Genomic DNA, 21,754 nt, shown 5'->3' on the forward strand with positions numbered 1-21,754 from the left:
GTCGTACGTATGTCTTCTGTGTCGTCCTCGCTTTCCGGCTGCTGTTTCTCCACGGCTCTCCCCTTTCCCCCTCCTTTCTCTCCTGGGCGGCTTACTTTGCGGCAGCGGGGAGAACCCCACCCCCTTTCTTTGCGGAATCACCATGGCGGCTGGGGTAAGTTTGCCGGCGCTGGTGGTTCGGGTCATCCTATCCACCGCCATCCTTTGCCCGAGTGGGGCCAGTCGGCGCCAGAGGAGTTCTGAGGCTGAATGGGGAACTGATTCTGGGTCTACAGACCGTACTGCTGGAGAGCAGGGTTCCTACGGCCTGGAGGGGAACTGAGGCTGGGGCTCTCGGAGGCCAGAGGTGGAAGGGTCTGGGGAAGAGGAGAAAAGGGATGCCGAATCTGGGCCGTCCGAAGCCTGAAAAAGGGGTTCGGCTCTATTGCCGCCTTGAGGCGTAGTATCTGGGTAGGTTGACGAACTTCTGTGACCGTTTTGTGGAGTAATAGCGGGGACAGGGTGAAGAGCGGGTCTTTGTAGGCAGGTCCGGCTGGCACGGTTAAAGGTAGTCTGTCAGGGAGGTTTGGGAGCGAGAGGATTCTCCGGACAGTGAAGTCAGACCAATTGGAGTCCGCTGGCCAGCTTAATAGAGAAGGCAACGCCGGGGAACTTGCTGCGGGACAGGACCGGAGGGATGGTATGCGCGACACGGAAAGAAAAGCTTTTGAGGGAGAGGAGTTGATTTAAGAAGACGGCATGCCATCCCCTATCTCTGGCCACTCTGAGAGGAACTAGAAATCTCTCGATCGTTGTGCGTGCCTTAGAGCAGCTGAGCAGTAGAGTAGGCAGGCGCTCGGAACCATCAATGAATGAAACGAGGGCTCCGTGAAGGGAAGGGAGTATGTTTGTAGGCAGATGGAGTCTGATGGAGCTAGAAGTTCTGGATTTCTTGGGAGATAGATTTGAGGGAAAGAGAATGCTTCTAGAGGTGTCCTTAGGGAAGGTCAAATCTGTCAACAAGCTTTATTTAGCAGTTGGTGTGTAGTTCTGTTCTTGGTATTTCGGAGGATTCTGATTACATATGACAAGTGTTAAAGGACTTGGTTCACCAGAGGAAGTAAAAGGGTGAGTTGAACACATTGGGATTATTCAGGCAAGACATCCTGGGGAGTGGCATTTAGGACTGGGACCCTAATGCTCTTATTAATTTTGTTCCTCTCTTTCTTTCATAGACCCTGTATACGTATCCTGAAAACTGGAGGGCCTTCAAGGCTCTCATCGCTGCTCAGTACAGCGGGGCTCAGGTCCGCGTGCTCTCCGCACCACCCCACTTCCATTTTGGCCAAACCAACCGCACCCCTGAATTTCTCCGCAAATTTCCTGCCGGCAAGGTGAGTTGGGAGATGGGGAGTGTCCTTCGGTTCTGAGAAACGAAGGCCTGGGATTCTATCATTCTGGAGATGGCCCCCATCTCTAAAAGAGAGCTTCCCATGTTATTTTCTTCAATATTTCAGTGATTTTATTTTGAGATAAATGCAGATTCACATGTAGTTGTAAAAAAAAAAAAAAGTACAGAGCTATTCTGTGACTTTATACATTCACGAGTTTACTTTGTGGGAAAGAGAATGAGTTTTGACTAAGCATTTTCAGTGCAAATGTATCAGATTGTCTGTTATGGGCAGGATTCTTACCCCAAGGGGTTTACAGAGATAGGTGAAAAAACATGCTAAGAATGGAGGAGATGAAGTACTATGTGGATCTGGGTCACACACTAATACTTGCACTGATACATTGATACAGGAGTTACTTTTGGTCTTCTGCTTGTTTGATCCAGAGATTTCATACAAATATCTTGTAATATTCAAATCTATTGTGCTTCCTAGTTAACATTGTGAATTCAGATTGCAAAGGATGCCCAGCTCTTGAAGTATTTATTTATGGTTCTTGAGTATCAGATAGTATGGAGAGTTTGGATAGTGAGGATCGTCAGTCTTACATAAGTATTTTTATCCAAAGCAGTTTGGCTTCTGGTATTGGGTAGGGAGAAATTTTGTGTGTTTTACCTTATCTTTTAACTGCTTTGTCCCCAGGTTCCAGCATTTGAGGGTGACGATGGATTCTGTGTGTTTGAGAGCAACGCCATTGCCTACTATGGTAATTTGCAGGGGTATATGGGAATGGGAGAATTTGGAGGTGAGGGTGTACAAGAGGGTGTGAGCGGGGATGGATATGAAGGAATTCTTCAGGACCTGGACTGGTGTTGGCATTCCCCCAGAGTTCTGACCTTTGTGTTCTGCCTCTGCAGTGAGCAATGAGGAGCTGCGGGGAAGTACTCCAGAGGCAGCAGCCCAGGTGGTGCAGTGGGTGAGCTTTGCTGATTCCGACATAGTGCCCCCAGCCAGTACCTGGGTATTCCCCACCTTGGGCATCATGCACCACAACAAACAGGTGAGCCTTGGAACTTTGGGAGAAGCCAGGGGCAGGGGTGGCCTTAGCTCCTGGGTGTTGGGAGTAAGAAATAAAATAGGTTGAAAAAAAGGTGCCAAGGATATATAGGCAATGAGAAGACGTACTCTCTGGGGTACAAGTTTGAAGTAGTGGGCAGTTGATGGAGGAAGTGTCTGTCATGAGTGGTCACAAGAGGGATTGCTGCTGTGAAGAGATTATACCAAATGGTAAAGGGGGTGGCTGGACCAGAGGACCTCTAAAGTTCCTTTATGATATATTTAGAATGATCCTAGGGTCTGTCTCCATTGAAAGAGGGTGAGGGTGAGCTCAGACTTCTAGGTGAAATAGCCTTCTTAGTTCTATTAATTGGGGAGGTGAGGGAAAGGGATTGGTACCCACTGATGAGTTTTATCATGTTGAATCACTAGGCCACTGAGAATGCAAAGGAGGAAGTGAGGCGAATTCTGGGGCTGCTGGATGCTCACTTGAAGACGAGGACTTTTCTGGTGGGCGAACGAGTGACATTGGCTGACATCACAGTTGTCTGCACCCTGTTGTGGCTCTATAAGCAGGTGAAGTTTATGGAGAATCTCTTTGGCAGAGGGTAGATGGGGATTAGAAGCAAAGTGACAAGGTATCTATGTTACCCTGTATTCTGCTGAGGGCTTGGAAAACAGCTAGAGCTGGGTGCAGTGGCTCACACCTGTAATCCGAACACAATGGGAGGCCGAGGTAGGCAGATCACCTGAGGTCAGGAGTTTGAGACCAGCCTGGCTAACATGGTGAAACCCCGTCCTTACTAAAAATACAAAAATTAGCTGGGTGTGGTGGCGCACACCTATAGTTCCAGCTACCTGGGAGGCTGAGGCACAAGAATCACTTGAACCTGGGAGGTGGAGGTTGCAGTGAGCAGAGATTGCCCCACTGCACTCCAGTCTGGGCAACAGAGTGAGACTTCGTCTCAAAACAAATAAACAAACAAAAAACAGCCAGGAATCCCAGGACTGAATACCATCACTTGCTTTCCCTTGTCTTAAGAAGTTGGGTAATGTCTTGCCTTTAGTTCCTGTTTGGCAGCTAAGATGTTTAGTTTGTTGCCATATTTCTTGGGAAGATTGGTTATTCTTAGTTGTGAAGACAGAGGTGATGATGGTAGCGAAGCATTAAGATCTTTTTGGAGGCAGGCCAGGCACTGTGTCTAACACCTATAATCCCAGCACTTTGGGAGGCCTAGGCAGGTGGATCACTTGAGGTCAGGAGTTTGAGGCCATCCTGGCCAGCATGGCGAAACCCTGTCTTAAAAATACGAAAATTAGCCAGGCGTGGTGGTAGGCACCTGTAATCCCAGCTACTTGGCAGGCTGAGGCAGGAGAATCACTTGAACCCATGAGGTGGAGGTAGCAGTGAGCCAAGATTGAGCCACTGCACTCCAGCCTGGCGGACAAGAGCGAGACTCCATCTCAAAAAAAAAAAAAAAAAGGCTCTTTTGGAGACAAGTACAGGTTGAAGCCTTGGCTTCATTGTTTACCAATGTAGGTAAAGAGTTATTTGTGGGTGAATTGCTTTAGTCCCCGTTTTTTACTTTTTGCAATCTATAAAATCAGGGTAGTAATAATCACTGTCAAGGTTATTGGGTCAAAAAAGAATGACAAGTCACTGGTTTCCAAATAAAAGCTTTTGGACTCACGCTGGTCCAGAATAGTAATGTGATCATAGCAAAGAGAAAAACACTTACTGCATGCCAGACCCTGTGCCAGGGGCCTCATGGGGATCATCTTAGTGAGTCTAATAAGTGGTAGAGTAGAATTTGAACCCAAGTACTGTGGAACCAGCACTCTGATTGCTATGTTCTGTTTCCATGACAAGATTTTTTTCCTCTTCTGATCTTTGCAAACTAAAAAATAACAACAGTTCTACGCGAAGCTGTTTATTCTTATTTGTCTTTGACCATGGCCAATACACCAGACACTAACTTTAATTTGAAGGACTATCCATTCTTCTTTTTTTTTTTTTTTTTGACAGAGTCTTGCTCTGTCACCCAGGCTGGAGTGCAGTGACACGATCTTGGCTCACTGGAACCTCCACCTCCCAGGTTCAAGCAATTCTCCTGCCTCAGCCTCCCAAGTAGCTGGGATTACAGGCATGCACCACCAAACCCAGCTAATTTTGTGGTTTTGCCATGTTGGTCAGGCTGGTCTCGATCTCTGGATGTGAGGTGATCCACCCGCCTTGGCCTCCCAAATTGCTGGGATTACAGGCATGAGCCACCGCGCCCAGCCAGGGCTATCCATTCTAAATCGGTTTGAATGTTCTTTACTTTTTGAAGTTTGATGGGTGTGTGTGTGTGTGTATAGTATGGCCAATGTAGATAGTAAATATCTATAGTGTTTAGATTTTATTTGGCAAAATAAGTAGTTGATACCCCTCTGTGGGTCTCAACCTTTTTTTTTTTGTGACGAGGTCTCGCTCTTGTCTCCCAGGCTGGAGTGTGATGGTGCGATCTCGGCTCATTGCAACCTCCGCCTCCCGAGTTCAAGCGATTCTCCTGCCTCAGCCTCCCGAGTAGCTGGGATTACAGGCATGTGCCACCATGCCCGGCTAATTTTTGTACTTCTAGTAGAGGCGGGGTTTCACCGTGTTGGCCAGGCTGGTCTCGAACTCCTGACCTCAGGTGATCCGCCTGCCTTGGCCTCCCAAAGTGCTGGGATTACAGGTGTGAGCCACCGCGCCTGGCCGACATGTGAAATTTAAAAGATTGGAAACAGTAGCTCTGAAATAGTTTTCTAAAGGAGCAAGACAATTATTATTCCTACTCCTAAATAGAGGATGGACCCAAGCGTCCATCCATTAAACTGTACTGCACTGAACAAAAAGATTAGAAAAAGAAATGGAGGGCCGGGCGCGGTGGCTCAAGCCTGTAATCCCAGCACTTTGGGAGGCCGAGACGGGCGGATCAGGAGGTCAGGAGATCGAGACCATCCTGGCTAACACGGTGAAACCCCGTCTCTACTAAAAAATACAAAAAACTAGCCGGGCGAGGTGGCGGGCGCCTGTAGTCCCAGCTACTCGGGAGGCTGAGGCAGGAGAATGGCGGGAACCCGGGAGGTGGAGCTTGCAGTGAGCTGAGATCCGGCCACAGCACTCCAGCCTGGGCGACAGAGCGAGACTCTGTCTCAAAAAAAAAAAAAAAAAAAAAAAAAAGAAATGGAGGCGGGGTGTGGTGGCTCATACCTGTAATCCCAGCACTTCAGGAGGCCAGGGTGGGAGGACTGCTTGAGCATACGAGTTCAAGATCAGTCTGGGCAACATAGTGAGACCCCATCTCTATTCCATCTCTATTACTTTTTTTTTTTTTTTTTTTTTTTTTTTGAGACAAAGTCTCACTCTGTCACCTAGGTTGGAGTGCAGTGGCGTGATCTTGGTTCACTGCAACCTTCTCCTCCTGGGTTCAAGTGAGTCTCCTGCCTCAGCCTCTGGAGTAACTGGGACTACAGGCGTGTGCCACCACGCCCGGCTAATTTTTTGTTTTGTTTTGTTTTTTGAGACGGAGTCTTAACTTTGTCACCCTGGCTGGAGTACAGTGGCACGATCTCTGCTCACTGCAAGCTCCGCCTCCCAGGTTCACACCATTCTCCTGCCTCAGCCTCCCGAGTAGCTGGGACTACAGGTGCCCGTCACCACCCCCAGCTAACTTTTTTTATTTTTAGTAGAGACGGGGTTCACCGTGTTAGCCGGGATGGTCTTGATCTCCTGACCTCATGATCCACTTGCCTTAGCCTCCTAAAGTTCTGGGATTACAGGCATGAACCACTGCGTCCAGCCTCTTAAAGCGCTTGTAAAAATTAATTTACTTGGGTCGGGCACGGTGGCTCACACCTGTAATCCCAGCACTTTGGGAAGCCAAGGCAGGCAGATCACTTGAGGTCAGAGTTTGAGAACAGCCTGGCCAACGGGGAAACCCCATCTCTACTAAAAATACAAAAATTAATTGGGCATCGTGGTGGGCACCTGTAGTCCCAGCTACTCAGGAGGCTGAGGCACAGGAATCACTTGCGAGAATCACTTGAACCCAGGAGGCAGAGGCTGCAGTGAGCTGAGATCACGCCATTGCACTCCAGCCTGGGCGACAGAGCGAGACTCTGTCTCAAAAAAAAAAATAAAATAAAATAAAAAAATGAAGAAATGGGAAGTAATCCAGGGAAGGATGATGTTGTATGACGCTGTTGTCTATAGGGTTTGAAAAGAAGGTGGGCACTGGGACTTAGAGCAAGGGTTCTTGCTGTGGACAGGGCCTTTCCACTGACTTTGTTTCCACCCTTATGTCCTGGCAGGTCCTAGAGCCTTCTTTCCGCCAGGCCTTTCCCAATACCAACCGCTGGTTCCTCACCTGCATTAATCAGCCCCAGTTCCGGGCTGTCTTGGGGGAAGTGAAGCTGTGTGAGAAGATGGCCCAGTTTGATGGTGAGTCTGAGGAGATCAGGAGGCATATGGCCAGGATCAGGGTCTGGTTTGCTCCGCATCAGCCCCTTGATTTCCTGTCTTGCTTTTGGGTTATAGGGATCTGCAGAATGTAGGGTGTCAATGTAGTAATTAATATTATGTGCAATTTGTTTCATGCACACTCATACCCTAATTTGTATTAGTGTGTAGAGTTGGGATATAAAGTATTTGTTGCTAAGGGTGTGTTCTTGCTGGAGGACATACAGTGAACTGATGGGCTGTCTGGAGCCTAGGTTCCTTACTTGTCCCATTCGTCAGTTTCCTCTGTTACTCTGCTTACCCTGTGTGGTTTTGGAGGGGTGTGGAAAGAGGCAGAACATTCATTCACTTTCCTCCCTTCCTCTGCACCAGCTAAAAAGTTTGCAGAGACCCAGCCTAAAAAAGATACACCACGGAAAGAGAAGGGTTCACGGGAAGAGAAGCAGAAGCCCCAGGCTGAGCGGAAGGAGGAGAAAAAGGCGGCTGCCCCTGCTCCTGAGGAGGAGATGGATGAATGTGAGCAGGCGCTGGCTGCTGAGCCCAAGGCCAAGGACCCCTTCGCTCACTTGCCCAAGAGGTAAGGATATTGGAGGGTGGAGGGTGTGGGACCAGAGAAGGCCTGTTCTCACCTTTATGTGTCTGTCCCCCTTCACACACAGCTAGAGCCAGAATTTTAGGTTCATATAAAGTTAAAGGTATATTTTAGTTGCAAATAAAGCAGCTTTGTAGGCTGATCATCAGGAATTGGGCAAATTTTGATTGTGGAGAGCAAGTTCCAAATACAGCCAGTGCTGGGGAAGATTGAACTCCTATTCCAACAAAGACAGGAACAGATTTTCATATAGTGGTAAACTGGTTTTGAGCAAGCTCATTTGACCATTTGAGAGCTCTGAGAACAAATACAGGGAGAGGGGTGGGGAAGAAGAAAGTGCAGAGAGCCTTGGGTGGCGCTGCGCGGCTGGCTGTGCCGAGGCAGTGGATGCCAGAGCAGGGTCCTTTGCATTGTTTTGTTTTCTGTTTTGCTGAATCAGACTGTACAAAAATTGCTCACTAAGAAAAAGGATGAAGATCATAGCTAAGTAGTGTCTGTCTAGTTCATTGTTCCACAACTGGGGGGAGTTAAGTCCCCAAGTAGAAGAAAGTAGGTGTCCTCTGTATGCTTTTTTCAGTTAAAGGCAGGGGTTCTTGGAAAAAATAATATAATGAAAGCGAGACTTTTGGCGTGAAACAAGTAGGACACTGAGTGCCTGCCCAGTCCTCTGGGATGGAGTCAGTCTTCCATCACTGCTCCAAGTCATTTTATTGAGAGTTCAAACAGTATGAGAAATCTATATTCGGTGGTCACTTTGCTTTGAAACTCCTCTTTCTCTGCATTTTTTGCTCCCGCTCACTCCAAAGCCATTCATCTTTTCACTACTTGGTCTGTTAGGGTTTACATTTGACCTTCTCCCATTTTGTAATGACTTTGATGCAGGGTGAACCAGCCTAAAGGAGCATCCACTGGTAGGGACACAATAGCTGTGCATAGAGTTGTGAATTACAAGCATTGCACCAATGGACAAGTGCAACTTGGGGTGTAGCTGAAAGTTCTTACTCACGGGTACTTTGTACAAGACCAGGAAGACTCCATCCAGATGCAGGCGCTCTTTAAAGATGTATTTTTTGAACTAGTGATTTGCCTTGAATTGAGCACAGGTGCAGGTCAAGAGTGAGGAGGATTTTTGGTGTGTGTAAATAGGTCATGATAACTAACCCAAATTACATACTGTGTTGTAACTCAGACGTTAATTATTAGCTAGAGATTTTCACATATAGTAGGTCAGTACTCTGGGCAGGAAATAAATGAGGCAGTAGTAAACTTAAAATCTTTAATAAACTTTACATTTTCTTAACATGCTTTTGGGAATGTTTATTAATGTATATTTGTTGGGTTACTATGGTGTCCTATAGGGCTACCAGAAATGCTTTCCCCAAGGTTTTTCGTTGTTGTTGTTTGTTTGTTTGTTTGTTTTGAACAGGGTTTTACTTAGTCCAGTCTGCAGTGCAGTAGCATGATCACGGCTCACTGCAGTCGCCTGGATTCAAGCGATCCTCGAATCCTCCTGGATTCAAGCGATCCTCCCACCTCAGCCTCTGGAGTAGCTGGGACAAAGGCACACACCACCACACCCAGCTAATTTTTTATTATTTGTAGAGACTAGGTCTTACTATGTTGCCCAGGCTGGTCACAAACTCCTGGGCTCAAGCGATCTGTGGCCTCTCAAAGTGCTGGAATTACAGGTGTGAGCCACTGTACCTGGCTTTTTTTTTTTTTTTTTTTTTTTTGAGACGGAGTCTCACTCTGTCACCCAGGCTGGAGTGAAGTGGTGCAATCTCAGCTCACTGCAACCTCCACTTCCCCGGTTCGAGCGATTCTCCTGCCTCAGCCTTCCAAGTAGCTGGGACTACAAGCGTGTGCCACCATGCCCGGCTAATTTTTTGTATTTTTAGTAGAGACAGAGTTTCACCATGCTGGGCAGGCTGGTCTCGAACTCCTGACCTCGTGATCCGCCCACCTCTACCTCCCAAAGTGCTGGGATTACAGATAAGAGCCACTGCTCCCAGCCTTTGTTTTGTTCTGTTTTGTTCTGTTTTGTTTTGTTTTCTGAGACAGAGTCTCACTCTTTTGCCCAGGCTGAAATGCAGTGGTGTGATCTCTGCTCACTGCAGTCTCCACCTCCCGGGTTGAAGCAATTCTCCTGCCTGAGCCTCCTGAGTAGCTGGGATTACAGGTGCGCGCCACCATGCCCGGCTAATTTTTGTATTTTTAGTAGAGACAGAGTTTCACCATGTTGATCAGGCTGGTCTCGACCTGACCTCAGGCAATCCGCCTGCCTTGGCCTCCCAAAGTGGTGGGATTACAGGCGTGAGCCACCGCCTCCGGCTCCCCCAGCATTTTTAGTGTCCTAAAAGTGATGTCCTAAAAGACCAAGCTATCAATGTCCAGGTTTTAATTCTAGTTCTTTTAAGACCCAGCTAGGTGAAGCACGGTGGCTCACACTGCTTGGCAGGCTGAGGTGAGAGGGTCACTTGGGCCCAGGAGGTTGAGGTTGCAGTGAGCCATGATCATGCCCCTGCACTTGGGTGACTGAGCAAGACCCTGTCTCAGAACAAATAACAAAGCTTGCACAGCTCAGGAAGGTGTGAAACAATTCCTAGCCCCACTTTTGGTGTGGTTGAGGTTTTAAGAGTCCTCAGATGAGGTCTCTTATGCATTTGGAAAGGAACCTGGGACCTCGGGTTAAAGGACAGATCCTCTGCTTTGCTACAGTGTAAACTTGGACCAGTCATTCTACTTGGTCTCATCTGTAAAGAGAGGGGAGGGTCAGGGTAACAGTTCGTAACTCATGGGTTATAAGGATTGAGTGAAATTGATACTCGTGGCAATATTTATGCTACGAACAGTAGAACCAACTAAACATTCAGTTTAATGTTCAGTGTTTAGTAGATTTGTGGCACAATCCTGCATTAGAAGATTATTTGGCCATTAAAATGTTTGCAAAGAATTCTGTTTTTGAGGTAGGGGCTTGCTGTGTTGCTTAGTCTGGTCTCCAACTCCTGATCTCAGGTGGTCCTTCTACCTCAGCCTTCTGAGTAGCTGGGACTGCTAGTGCAAGAAATTGTTTTGCTTTTTTGACAGGGTCTTGCTCTGTCTCCCAGGCTGGAGTGCAGTGGTGTGATCTCGGCTCACTGCAACCTCTGCCTCCTGGACTCAAGCAATTATCTTGCCTCAGCCTTCTGAGTAGCTGGGATAACAGGCGTGAGCCACGGTGCCCAGCTCCTAGCTAATTTTAAAATTTTTTGTAGAGACAGGATGGCAGAATTCTTAACACTATGGATAGCATGTCACAGTAACAACAAAGTATAAGCACAAAACTGCATATATGTCATGGCTACATCTTTGGAAAATCAAAGGCTATAGGAAAATACATAAAAAGATTATCCTGTTCGTTGGCATTATAGGTGATTTTCTTCAGTCAGCATATATATATATATATATATGTATATGTACACACACACATATAGAGAGAGATGGAGTCTTGCTCTGTTGCCAGCCTGGAGTGCAGTGGTGCAATCTCGGCTCACTGCAGCCTCCATCTCCTGGGTTAAAGCAAGTCTCCTGCCCCAGCCTCCCGAGTAGCTGGGACTACAGGCGCATGCCACCAACTTTTTATTTTATTTTATTTTATTTATTTATTTATTTTTAGTAAAGATGGATTTTCACCATGTTGGCCAGGATGGTCTTGATCTCTTGACCTCATGATCTGCCCGCCTCGGCCTCCCAAAGTGTCGGGATTACAGGTGTGAGCCACTGCCTGGCCTTTTTTTTTTTTTTTTTTTGCCCCTAGACGGGACTCTTCCTCTATCGCCCAGGCTAGAGTGCAGTGGCATGATCTCTGCTCACTGCAACCTCCGCCTCCAGAGTTCAAGCAATTCTCCTGTCTCAGCCTGCCACCATGCCCGGCTAATTTTTGTATTTTTAGTAGAAACGGGGTTTCACCTTGTTGGTCAGGCTGGTCTCCAACTCTGGACAGGAGGTGATCCACCCGCCTCGGCCTCCCAAAGTGCTGGCATTACAGGCGTGAGCCACCACGTCCGGCCAGTGTATGTGTTTATAATTGGAAAGAAAGAAAACAGATCTCCAACCATGGAGGGAGTGACCTCTGCTATATTGATGCTGGCATTCTTGGCTCAGTATGCCAGATTGCTTTTAAGATAACCTGAACCTAAGGGCTTTCCAGCATCAGAAAACCTCGAAAAAGACTAAAGCTTGTTTATAGGCAGAGAGGGACTAAAGGACATGGGTGTAAGATTTGGGGTGGAGGCCCTTTGAGAATGTTCATTGCTTACATTCCTGTTACAGCTTGTGTAACCTGAAGAGGCCTGTATGGTGGGGGGAAGAAACTTGGATGAGTCAGTGACTGAGTGTGGTTCATGGAAAACAGCCTGGAGGGCCTGAGCAGGGAAAAAGAATCCTCACTCTGTCACCACCTGGGGGCAGTAGTTGTCCATGCCCTTCCTGGGGCACATCTCATGAGCCCCTCTTTGAGTTCACCCTCCACATGCCTTGCATACTTACGCAGAGGAGTGTCCTAGGCCCCTTTTCAAACCCCTTGAGCTCTCTTCCCTCATAAGGTCATACACATCTGCCAGCGCAGTGACCGTTTCCTTTATATTAGTAAAGCTGAAAAGAAAGCACCCTTCACTTTTCTTAGCCTGGCAACCCTCCTCCTTGTTGACCCCCATGCTTTCTTCCTCTTAGTACCTTTGTGTTGGATGAATTTAAGCGCAAGTACTCCAATGAGGACACACTCTCTGTGGCACTGCCATATTTCTGGGAACACTTTGATAAGGACGGCTGGTCCCTGTGGTACTCAGAGTATCGCTTCCCTGAAGAACTCACTCAGACCTTCATGAGCTGCAATCTCATCACTGGTAAGAGAGCGGGTCTGAGACGAGGAAGGAGAACAAAGAGTAGCAAGTGCTGTGATTCCAAAGGCTGAATGTTCTTGCTTGCCCCTTCAGGAATGTTCCAGCGACTGGACAAGCTGAGGAAGAATGCCTTCGCCAGTGTCATCCTCTTTGGAACCAACAATAGCAGCTCCATTTCTGGAGTCTGGGTCTTCCGAGGCCAGGAGCTTGCCTTTCCGGTGAGGAAGGTGGAGGAGAGGAGTCTCTTTAGGGTGGGGCAGGGGTATAGGAATTATTGTGTTTTATTTCTGAGCTGATGGACGTTGAGAAGGGTGCAGGAATGCTTATAGGAAGGAGCAGTTCATGTTCATAGTAGACCTGGGGTCTGATGACATGTGTTTGAGCTGGAAGTAACACAGGTGTGGGGTGGTGTCTCATAACTTGACCACGTGCTGGCTTTTTATCCCCAGCTGAGTCCAGATTGGCAGGTGGACTACGAGTCATACACATGGCGGAAACTGGATCCTGGCAGCGAGGAGACCCAGACGCTGGTTCGAGAGTACTTTTCCTGGGAGGGGGCCTTCCAGCATGTGGGCAAAGCCTTCAATCAGGGCAAGATCTTCAAGTGAACATCTCTTGCCATCGCCTAGCTGCCTGCACCTGCCCTTCAGGGAGATGGGGGTCATTAAAGGAAACTGAACATTGAACCCTTACCTGTCCTGCCTCCTTTGTGAGTGGTGGCGTCTTCAAGGGGAGTAAATATGTTGAAGCAGGGTACTTTCTGTGTTTGCAGTACCTCGATATGCAGGAGAGAAGACTTCAGAAGAACAGAAATAGAGGCCTGTGTTCACTTGTGATTTTAATTACCCTGCCTCCTACGGTGATGACTGTCTTCTAGCTGGGAAAGAGCGGAAGCAGTTGGGGCGGATAGTGACATGGGGCTTTGTGACTACCTAATTCGTAGGGGTCAGATTCCAGGCCTTTCCCAGTGAAGGGAGAGAATAGCTGCTAATAACAAGAGCTAACATGTATAATTCAGAGTGCAAAGAAACTTTACATTATTTCCTATAACTGTCCTGTGAGGTAGGTAGCTGACAATATGCAAGGGTTGTAGTTTCTTTTGTTTTGTTTTTTTGAGACAAGGTCTGGCTCTGTTGCCCACGCTGGAATGCAGTGGTGCAGTCTCAGCTCAACCTCCGTCTCCCAGGCTCAAGCCATCCTCCCACCTTAGCCTCCCGAGTAGCTGGGACTATAGGTGTGCACCACCACACCCAGCTAATTTTCTTTCTTTTTTTTTTTTTTTGTAGAGATGGGGTTTTGCCATATTGCCCAGGCTGGTCTCAAACTTGAGCTCCAGCGGTCGTCCTGCCTTGGTCTCCCAAAGTGTTGGGATGATAGGCATGCATCACCATGCCTGCCCTAGGGCTGTAGTTCAGATGCCTCAAACCTGCAGGGCAAGGCATAGACTACTCAGAACAGGCACTGGCCTGGCCCGGCCCGTTGGCCCTTTCCCGGCTGCATTGTCAGGCTGGTGGTATCCCTGATTTCTAACGGGAAGCATAGGGGTTTAGAGATTTCACTAACTTGCCTGTGATCACACATTTTAAGTGTTAGAGGCAGAGTTTTGAACCCAGTGGGTGTCACTTTTTTTTTTTTTTTTTTTTTTTTAAGACGGAGTCTCGCTTTGTCGCCCAGGCTGGAGTGCAGTGGCCGGATCTCAGCTCACTGCAAGCTCCGCCTCCCGGGTTTACGCCATTCTCCTGCCTCAGCCTCCCGAGTAGCTGGGACTACAGGCGCCCACCACCTCGCCCGGCTAGTTTTTTGTATTTTTTAGTAGAGACGGGGTTTCACCATATTAGCCAGGATGGTCTCGATCTCCTGACCTCGTGATCCGCCCGTCTCGGCCTCCCAAAGTGCTGGGATTACAGGCTTGAGCCACCGCGCCCGGCCTTTTTTTTTTACTTTAAAATTTTTTTGGTAAAACTGGGTCAGGAAAATGTTTTAAATTTTTTTATTAGAGAGCAGGGGTTCTTGCTCTGTTGCCTAGGCCGGAGTACAGTGGCTGGCTGTACACAGGCTCAATCGTGCTATAGTTTTGAAGTCCTGGTCTCAAGTGATCCTCCCGCCTCAGCCCCCTTAGTAGGTGGTATTATAAGCGTATGCCATCACGCCTCGCTTGGGTGTCACTTTTTTTTTTTTTTTTTTTTTGAGACAGTTTTACTCTTGTTGCCCAGGCTGGAGTTCAATGGTGTGGTCTCGGCTCACCGCAACCTCCACCTCCTGAGTCCCGCTTCAAGCAGTTCTGCCTCAGCCTCCTGAGTAGCTGGGATTACAGGCACATGCCACCATGCCCAGCTAATTTTTGTATTTTTGGTAGAGACAGGGTTTCACCATGTTGGCCAGGCTGGTCTTGAACTCCTGACCTCGTGATTCGCCCACCTTGGCCTCCCAAAGTGCTGGGATTACAGGCTGAGCCACTGCGCCCGGCGGGTGTCACTCTTGAAGCCTGTGTCCACGCCCTGCTGCCTCCTAGAAGGTAGAGTGGTTGTAATTGTCAGCTAATATCCTGCTCAGGCCAAAGGTTACCCTTTTTTCCCCTTTGAGCTTAATTTTTATTATATCCTTTTCAGATTTTCTTGCTCTTCTGTCTTTTCTGAAGATCGTTGAAGATCTCCCTGTAAATGTAACAGTTTGGGTGAAATTGGAAACCTCTAGATTGAGTCACGTTTTGAGGCATATGCAGAAACGGGTGACTGCCTTTGGTCCCCAGCTTACGGTTTTGTGTGTGGTTTTTTTATGCTGTTTCTTAGTCCAGGCACAGAAAAGGGCTCTTGGCTTGGATGGGGAAGCCAAGTACATAGCACGGGTTGGTAGTTGGGAGGGGATTGGGCTGTCATCTGCAGCTGAGCACGTTTGACCTGCTGTTGGAGTGGGCAGTGAAGAGTTGTGGTTTAGAATCCATATGGGTGGGGATGGGCTGATGCTTGCTCAGACTCTGCTCCCTGGCAGCTGATCTTGAACTGGGTCCAAACTTGATACCTTTCTTCTGAGCTTCCTGGGCTCTTGTTAGCTACGATGTAAAAATGCTAGGTCGGGTGGTGCATTGACATGTTCCTGTAGTCCTGGTGACTTGGGTCGGGGGATGGCTGAGGCCAGGAGTTGGAGGCCTTAGCAGTGCTTGCCATGATTGCAACTGAACAGCCAATGCACTCCAGCCTGGGCAACACAGACCCCCATCTCAAAAATAAAGTGCTAGATGCAGACTTTTGTGCCTCTTAGCTTGTTGCTGGGGTCTCACTGAAGCTGTCAGACTCTTCCCAAATTCTGTTTCAAATCACACCTCCTTCTGTGGTTGTGGGACCTTCACCACCTTCCTGGTGTTTGCTCACCGTAACCTCCTGTGGCTGAAGCCTCAGACAGGAGGAAGCAAGTTGAAAGAGTAGTTTAGGTTTGAGAGGGCGGCTTGAAAGGCTCAGGAGGGAAGCCCAACTGTGAGGTGTGTGTGGGGTTCTGCTGGGTGGGCCATGGGCAGCAGCGGGCCTGGCAGCCCACACGGACTAGGCGATCTGGGCTGGGGCAGGGTCCCCTACCTCAGCCTCTCTCTGCTTGCAGGAAGAGTGAGTCATCTGCACATCCTGCCTCCAGCCCTCGCTGTGGTGCAGAGTAAGAGTGGCCAGGTTGTTGTTTGAGGCCGAGCTTGCACTTGGGCGAGGGCCAGTACCCACAAGCAGGAGGAGGAGCCTCAAGAGGAGAGGGTTGTGGCCCCAGGAAGGCTGGGCCGTTGGCCTCTACACGGGGCTGGGATGTGAGGGCTTCTCTGCTGTGGTGGGTAGGGGAGAGGTTAACAGTGGAAGTTTCTAACGGCAGATGTGAGGCAGGAAAGGGGAAGCACATCTGGAGTTCTTTCTGTCCCCCGCCTTGCCCCAGGGAGGCCTGAGTCACTGCAGCAAGGGCTCTTCCCCTTCCCATCCCAGCTGGGCTCGGCTCTCCATGGCTCCATGGATCTTTCCTTTTCCTTGCTTTTGCTGTGGGTAGCCAATCAGAGCCTGCGCCTGTCGATGTCTGTGGTTGCTGGGCAGTTTTCTCTTGGTTCCAGGGAGTCTCATGCCACCCAACATAGAGCTGGGTGTCATACCACATAGAGCTGGCGACCCGGCTCCACAGTCCAGCACGTGGCACAGAGACTAGGGGCGAGGAGCAGAAAGGGAAGGGGGTGTTTGAATGGATCAGGGACTGAGGGCAGGACATGATCTTAGAAAACTAGGGTAAAATGAGGGAAGGTGGAGGCTCTTTTATCCACTTACTGGGCAAAATCTCAGAGCCTCCACAGAGGGAGGGTGAAAGAAACTGGAGAAGGGGTTGGGGCTCAGCGTTGCAGTTGACTCAGATAAAATCTTTACAGAGCCTGGAGTGTGAATGGGAGGGACTGAAAGACACTTGGTTAGTTTGTAGATAAACCAGTAGATACTGGTTATAAGCAGCTATTTATCTTAGCTGTTGGCACTTCTGCTTAAGTCACTTATTAAAAAGTTAAAAACCTTTAAAGTTCTTCCAAGAAAGACTTACATTGTTTCCTTTTTTTCATGCCCTGCTTTGAGCTGGAGCTGGACAGCTGCTGCTCTAACTGGATCGGACCCATCCCACCAGCTGCCCACATGCCCCAAATGTGCCACTTCCCCTTTTGAAAGGTGGGGGAAGCCGAGAGTGTTGAAGGGAGGGGAATGAAGTGCTTTGGAGGCTCCACCCAGTCATTTCTGAAATTAATACTGTGGTTTTCATGGCAACGGGCACTCTTTGTTGTCAACTCAGAACTTTCCCTCCACACACATCAAATGGATTTTTCTGGGTGCTGTAGCTTCCCCAGCTCCCCTAGCCAGTGTGCCTATAGGGCACTGCAGGGCACTAACTTCCCCTACCTGCTGTGCTCATGTATTTTTTTTTTTTTTTTTGGAGACAGACTCTTGCTCTGTTGGCCAGGCTGGAGGGCAGTGGCATGATCTTGGCCCGCTGCAACCTCCGTCTCCCGGGCTCAAGCAATTCTTCTGCCTCAGCCTCCAGAGTAGCTGGGATTACAGGTGTGTGCCACCATGCCTGCTAATTTTTTTTTTTTTTGTAGTTTTAGTAGAGATGGGGTTTTACCATGTTAGCCAGGCTGGACTCGAACTACGAGCTCAGGTAATCCACCCGCCTTGGCCTCCCAAAGTGCTGGGATTACAGGCGTGAGCTACTGCGCCCAGCCCGCTTCTGTATGTTTGAATGTGATCCTGGGGTTCCCACCCAGTTACCTTCCTCTAGTGCTGTGGAGCTCACATTGGTGCTCCTGAAAGGTTACAGAAACTGCCACCTGTTTCTGTCTGTTTGCTCCAGTCAGACTGGCATGGCTCCCAGAGCAGGCTGTTGTTTTACTCCAGGGTAATTACTGGGGTGTCCCAGTGCCTCAGCACCCAAGGGATGGGTGGAGTGGGGTATGGTGGGGGGTGCTGGAGGGCAGCGCTTCCGTCACTTGAATCTCCCATTGGAGGGAGAATACCTTGGGCTGGTGGTACTGGCTCAGTGGTGATGTCCTGGCTACCCCATCTCAGTGTTCCTGGGCTCTCTTCATTCCCTTAGGCCCCTGCCTTCTCCACCACTCCCCTTTGTTCTCTTGATTTCCTCAGGATTTCGAGGCAAGCCTACTGACTCTACCTTTTGAACACAAGATATGCAGATTGGGGGTTGGATGGTCAGTGAGGGTTTGGGGCTATCTCTGATAGGATCTCCCATGGGATGTGCCTCCACTCCCAGCTGCCCTCCCCTCTGCAGCAGGAACAGCTGTCATGTGAAGGCCTCTCTGCTGGCTTAGCCCTTTTGCAATCATCTGGCGGGCTCTGCTGGGATGGGGTGGATGGTGAGGATGGGCAGAGCCAAGGGGTGAAGGAGGGAACGTAGTAGGGCAGGGGGAGCTGTCAGAGGGTAAGGAGGGCTCTGGAGTTCAGGGCTGAGGGAAGAAAGGCTGCCAAGGTCAGGCCGGGGGGTGGAAGGTGCTGAGCATGCCAGGGAGGTGGAATGATGAGCTTACGGTACCCATCCTGGGAGACTTTCAAGGTGGCAGGAGAGTAGGTTATAGCGGGAATCCAGGCAGTCATCCTTCAGGGAGATCCGCATTTCCCCTGACTCACAGGGGACCCATGGGGTGCTTTCCGGCTCGTCCTCCGTGTGGGACCTGAGTCACCAAGACGCCTAGGGTGTTGGCTGCCCTAGAGTGGCAAGTCCTGTGCCCAGCCCTGCCCTGCCCCACCCCACCCACTCCTACTGTTAGGACAGGGGTTAGCAAACACACCCCTTTTATCCCACTCTTCAGTAGTAATTACCCGGCTCTTTGACTCAGACTTACAGAATGTACCTCTTGCAGGGACTGTCAGAGACTGTCTCTAATAACCTTATATTTTACCAGTGGGGAAACTGGAGCCCAGAGAGGTGAAGTGACTTATCAAGGGGGCATCTGAGCTTTTCCCAATTCTTGCAGTTACTCACTGAGTCACTTCTGCTCCAAAGCTGAGCAGGAGGATGCTTCCCTCAAACGCCAAGGGGTAAGGGTGGTGGACACAGCACACCAGGCGTGGAGGGGCAGGGAGAGCGAGGCATCTAAAGGCTTCCTGTGCCCGTCGCTTGGTAAGGGTAGCTTGGTAAGGAGTGTGGAAGTGGAGCCAGCCCTGGGGCCAGGGTCAGATGTAGCGATCCAAGTCCTGGGGCGGGCACAGGGCACGGAGTGTAACAGAGGCAGGACTTCGAGTGACAGGAACCTCAACTATGTGGTGACTCAGGCTCTGGGCAGCCTAGGCCCTTCCTTCCCTGCTCAGCCTGATCTCCTTTAAGAACTGTAAGCAGAGGAGAGAGGGAAACCCAGGCTGGTCTCCCTTTCCCCAGGAAGCTAGGGGAAAGGCAGAGGAAGTTGGAAAGGACAGGAGAAAAGCAGATTCCAAGAAAGGGGCGAGGAGGTGGTGTTCCCCGCTTCCTCGGCCCCTCCCTCCCTGCTCCCCGCTGGGGAGGGTAGCTGGCTGGGGCGTTGGCTGCTCCGTTTACTCCAACTCCCTCCCTCAGCTCCTGTTTACAACTCAGCCCGCCCAGTCCTTAGCGCAGTGCTGAGCTCTTCTGTTTTCTCTCTCTCCCTCCCTCCTTCCTTCACAGCCTCATACAGTCCTGTCTTGTCGCTTCTATTCCTTAACCTGGGGTCCGTGTCTCCTCTTATTGCCCTACAGCATCCCCACACCCCTAACTCTCTGCCTGAAATCCAGCCATGACCCGTGTGTCCACCGTCCCACTCTCCCTGCCCAATTCCTTTCCCTTCTGCCTGCCTGGACAGTCTTTCTTTGCCTTCTTTCCTCCCAGACGGTAACACTGGAGACAGCCTCATGCCTCTTATTCTCTAACCAGCTTTAACTTGGGTTCTGCTTCGGCTTGAAGATTTCATTAGGACTGAGTGTAATTGGAGAGTTTCTGTGTATCAGAGCTCTCTGATCTAAGAAATTCAGGAACTCCTTATTTGAAACTTCAAGTTTAAATACAGGCTGGGATTTGAATTGAGCTGGGGAAGGATGATTTTACTTGGCTTTATATTTTGGGATAGGGTTAAGGGTTTGGGGCTTGAGAATTGCTTAGGAAATGATGTTTGGATTCCAGAATCACCAGATAGATTTGCTGTTAGACGGGGGGGACAATGACAGATCAGGAAGTGACGGAAGTGAGTGGAGAAGGGCCTGTTTGGCAGGGATGCTAATCCCTGGGCTGGTGTGTGTATGGGGTGGAGGTGGGGTCTGGGAGATCCCAGATGGTGCTAAGAAGGGTTAACAGTCATTTCTCTGCTTCTTTTTTTTTTGAGACAGAGTTTTGCTCTTCTTGCCCATGCTGGAGTGCAGTGGTACAATCTTGGCTCACTGTAACCTCCGCCTCTTGGGTTCAAGCAATTCTCCTGCCTCAGCCTCCTGAGTAGCTGGGATTACAGACATGTGCCACCATGTCCAGCTAATTTTGTATTTTTAATAGAGACGGGGTTTCACCAGGTTGGTCAGGCTGGTCTCGAGCTCCTGACCTCAAGTGATCCACTCGCCTTGGTCTCCCAAAGTGCTGGGATTACAGGTGTGAGCCACCAGGCACAGCCCATTTCTCTGCTTCTAAGAATATCATGCGAAAGGACCTTCATGGGGGAAAAAGTCTGCTTCTAAAGAGACTGCAAACAGACCACACACCTCATTTCCCTTCTGGGATCAGAAACTGAGATTACTCTTTGAGCAGTCAACCTCTTTTCTTCCTTGTAACATGCTGATTTCAGAAAAGGGGACTGTGGAAAGAAGGGAGGGGAAGGGGAATCCCCTGGCCAGGGGCCTGCCCACAGAGCTCCCCTTTGTGGTTACTATGGAAACAGGCATAATAGGAACAAAATAGAGGCATGTTGCCTGGCAACAGAAAAGCCCAAGGTTCATTACAGACACGCGCGCGCACACACACAAACTGACACATACACACACACACAAAACACGTACATATCAGGGAACCTCCCCTACTCCCCAGGGAGGGGGTGTCACTTCTGGGGAAGCTGGGGTGTCCCTGTGATGACAAGTCCTAGAGCTCATCCAGCTTTGGCAGTGTGTGTGGAGGACCGTGGTACCAGCTGCCTCCGAACGGTGGTGGAGCACCAGCAGCAGGGCTGACCTCCCTCTTATAAGAGGAAAGCCTTTACTTAATATCACAGAGGAGTCCAAACCTTCGAGAAGATGGAGGTTTTCTTTGCAAAGTAGGGACCAAAGGAACTCCTTAATACTCCTTATAAAACATGGTGTGTAAAAATAAACAAACAAAAAGCAGGCCAGGTATGGTGGCTCACGCTTGTAATCCCAGCACTTTGGGAGGCTGAGGCAGGCAGATCATGAGGTCAGGAGTTCGAGACCAGCATGGCCAGCATGGTGAAACCCCGTCTCTACTAAAACTACAAAAATTAGCCAGGCGTGGTGGTGCGTGCCTGTACTCCCAGCTACTTGGGAGGCTGAAGCAGGAGAATCGCTTGAACCCTGGAGGCAGAGGTTGCAGTGAGCCAAGATGAGCCAAGATCATGTCACTGCACTCCAGCCCGGGTGACAGAGCTAGACTCCATCTCAAAGCAACAACAACAACAACAACAAACACCCAACTACAACAACAAACACCCAAAACATAGTGTGTCGGAGAGTGCTGGCCAGGGAAGTAGCTGTGTAAAATACCTGGTAGAAAAGATAACTCCAATTCTCTCAAGGCATAGGACCTCCGAGGAATTCAAAGGACAAGGTAAAGGGCTATCAGAGTCGTTTCCTCCTGAACTGAGATTTTTGCTGGGATTCCATCTTGCCAAGGTCTCTATTGCTTCCACCACCATCACAGTTCC

At 49.4% G+C, this 21,754-nt stretch overlaps 1 protein-coding gene across 1 annotated transcript; it reads left to right on the forward strand.

Moving 5' to 3' along the window:
* Positions 1-9: 9 nt before the first annotated feature.
* Positions 10-13,073, forward strand: LOC105469450 (eukaryotic translation elongation factor 1 gamma). Its single transcript, XM_011720460.2, has 10 exons — positions 10-154; positions 1,215-1,373; positions 2,073-2,136; positions 2,288-2,430; positions 2,859-3,002; positions 6,762-6,891; positions 7,282-7,486; positions 12,212-12,384; positions 12,475-12,599; positions 12,831-13,073. Exons 1-10 carry the CDS (start codon positions 143-145, stop codon positions 12,987-12,989), a joined length of 1,314 nt encoding a protein of 437 aa, XP_011718762.1. The 5' UTR covers positions 10-142; the 3' UTR covers positions 12,990-13,073.
* The last annotated feature ends 8,681 nt before the right edge of the window (positions 13,074-21,754 follow it).

This window comes from Macaca nemestrina, chromosome 12 (assembly GCF_043159975.1).
Source record: "Macaca nemestrina isolate mMacNem1 chromosome 12, mMacNem.hap1, whole genome shotgun sequence".
In the NCBI taxonomy this organism is placed as follows: Eukaryota; Metazoa; Chordata; class Mammalia; order Primates; family Cercopithecidae; genus Macaca; species Macaca nemestrina.

Bases quoted from the DNA above. Each gene is read 5' to 3' on its own strand.
- LOC105469450 (XM_011720460.2), top strand. The intron at 12,385-12,474 runs GTAAGAGAGCGG...TTGCCCCTTCAG, and splicing joins GAGCTGCAATCTCATCACTG to GAATGTTCCAGCGACTGGAC. The intron at 12,600-12,830 runs GTGAGGAAGGTG...TTTTATCCCCAG, and splicing joins GCCAGGAGCTTGCCTTTCCG to CTGAGTCCAGATTGGCAGGT.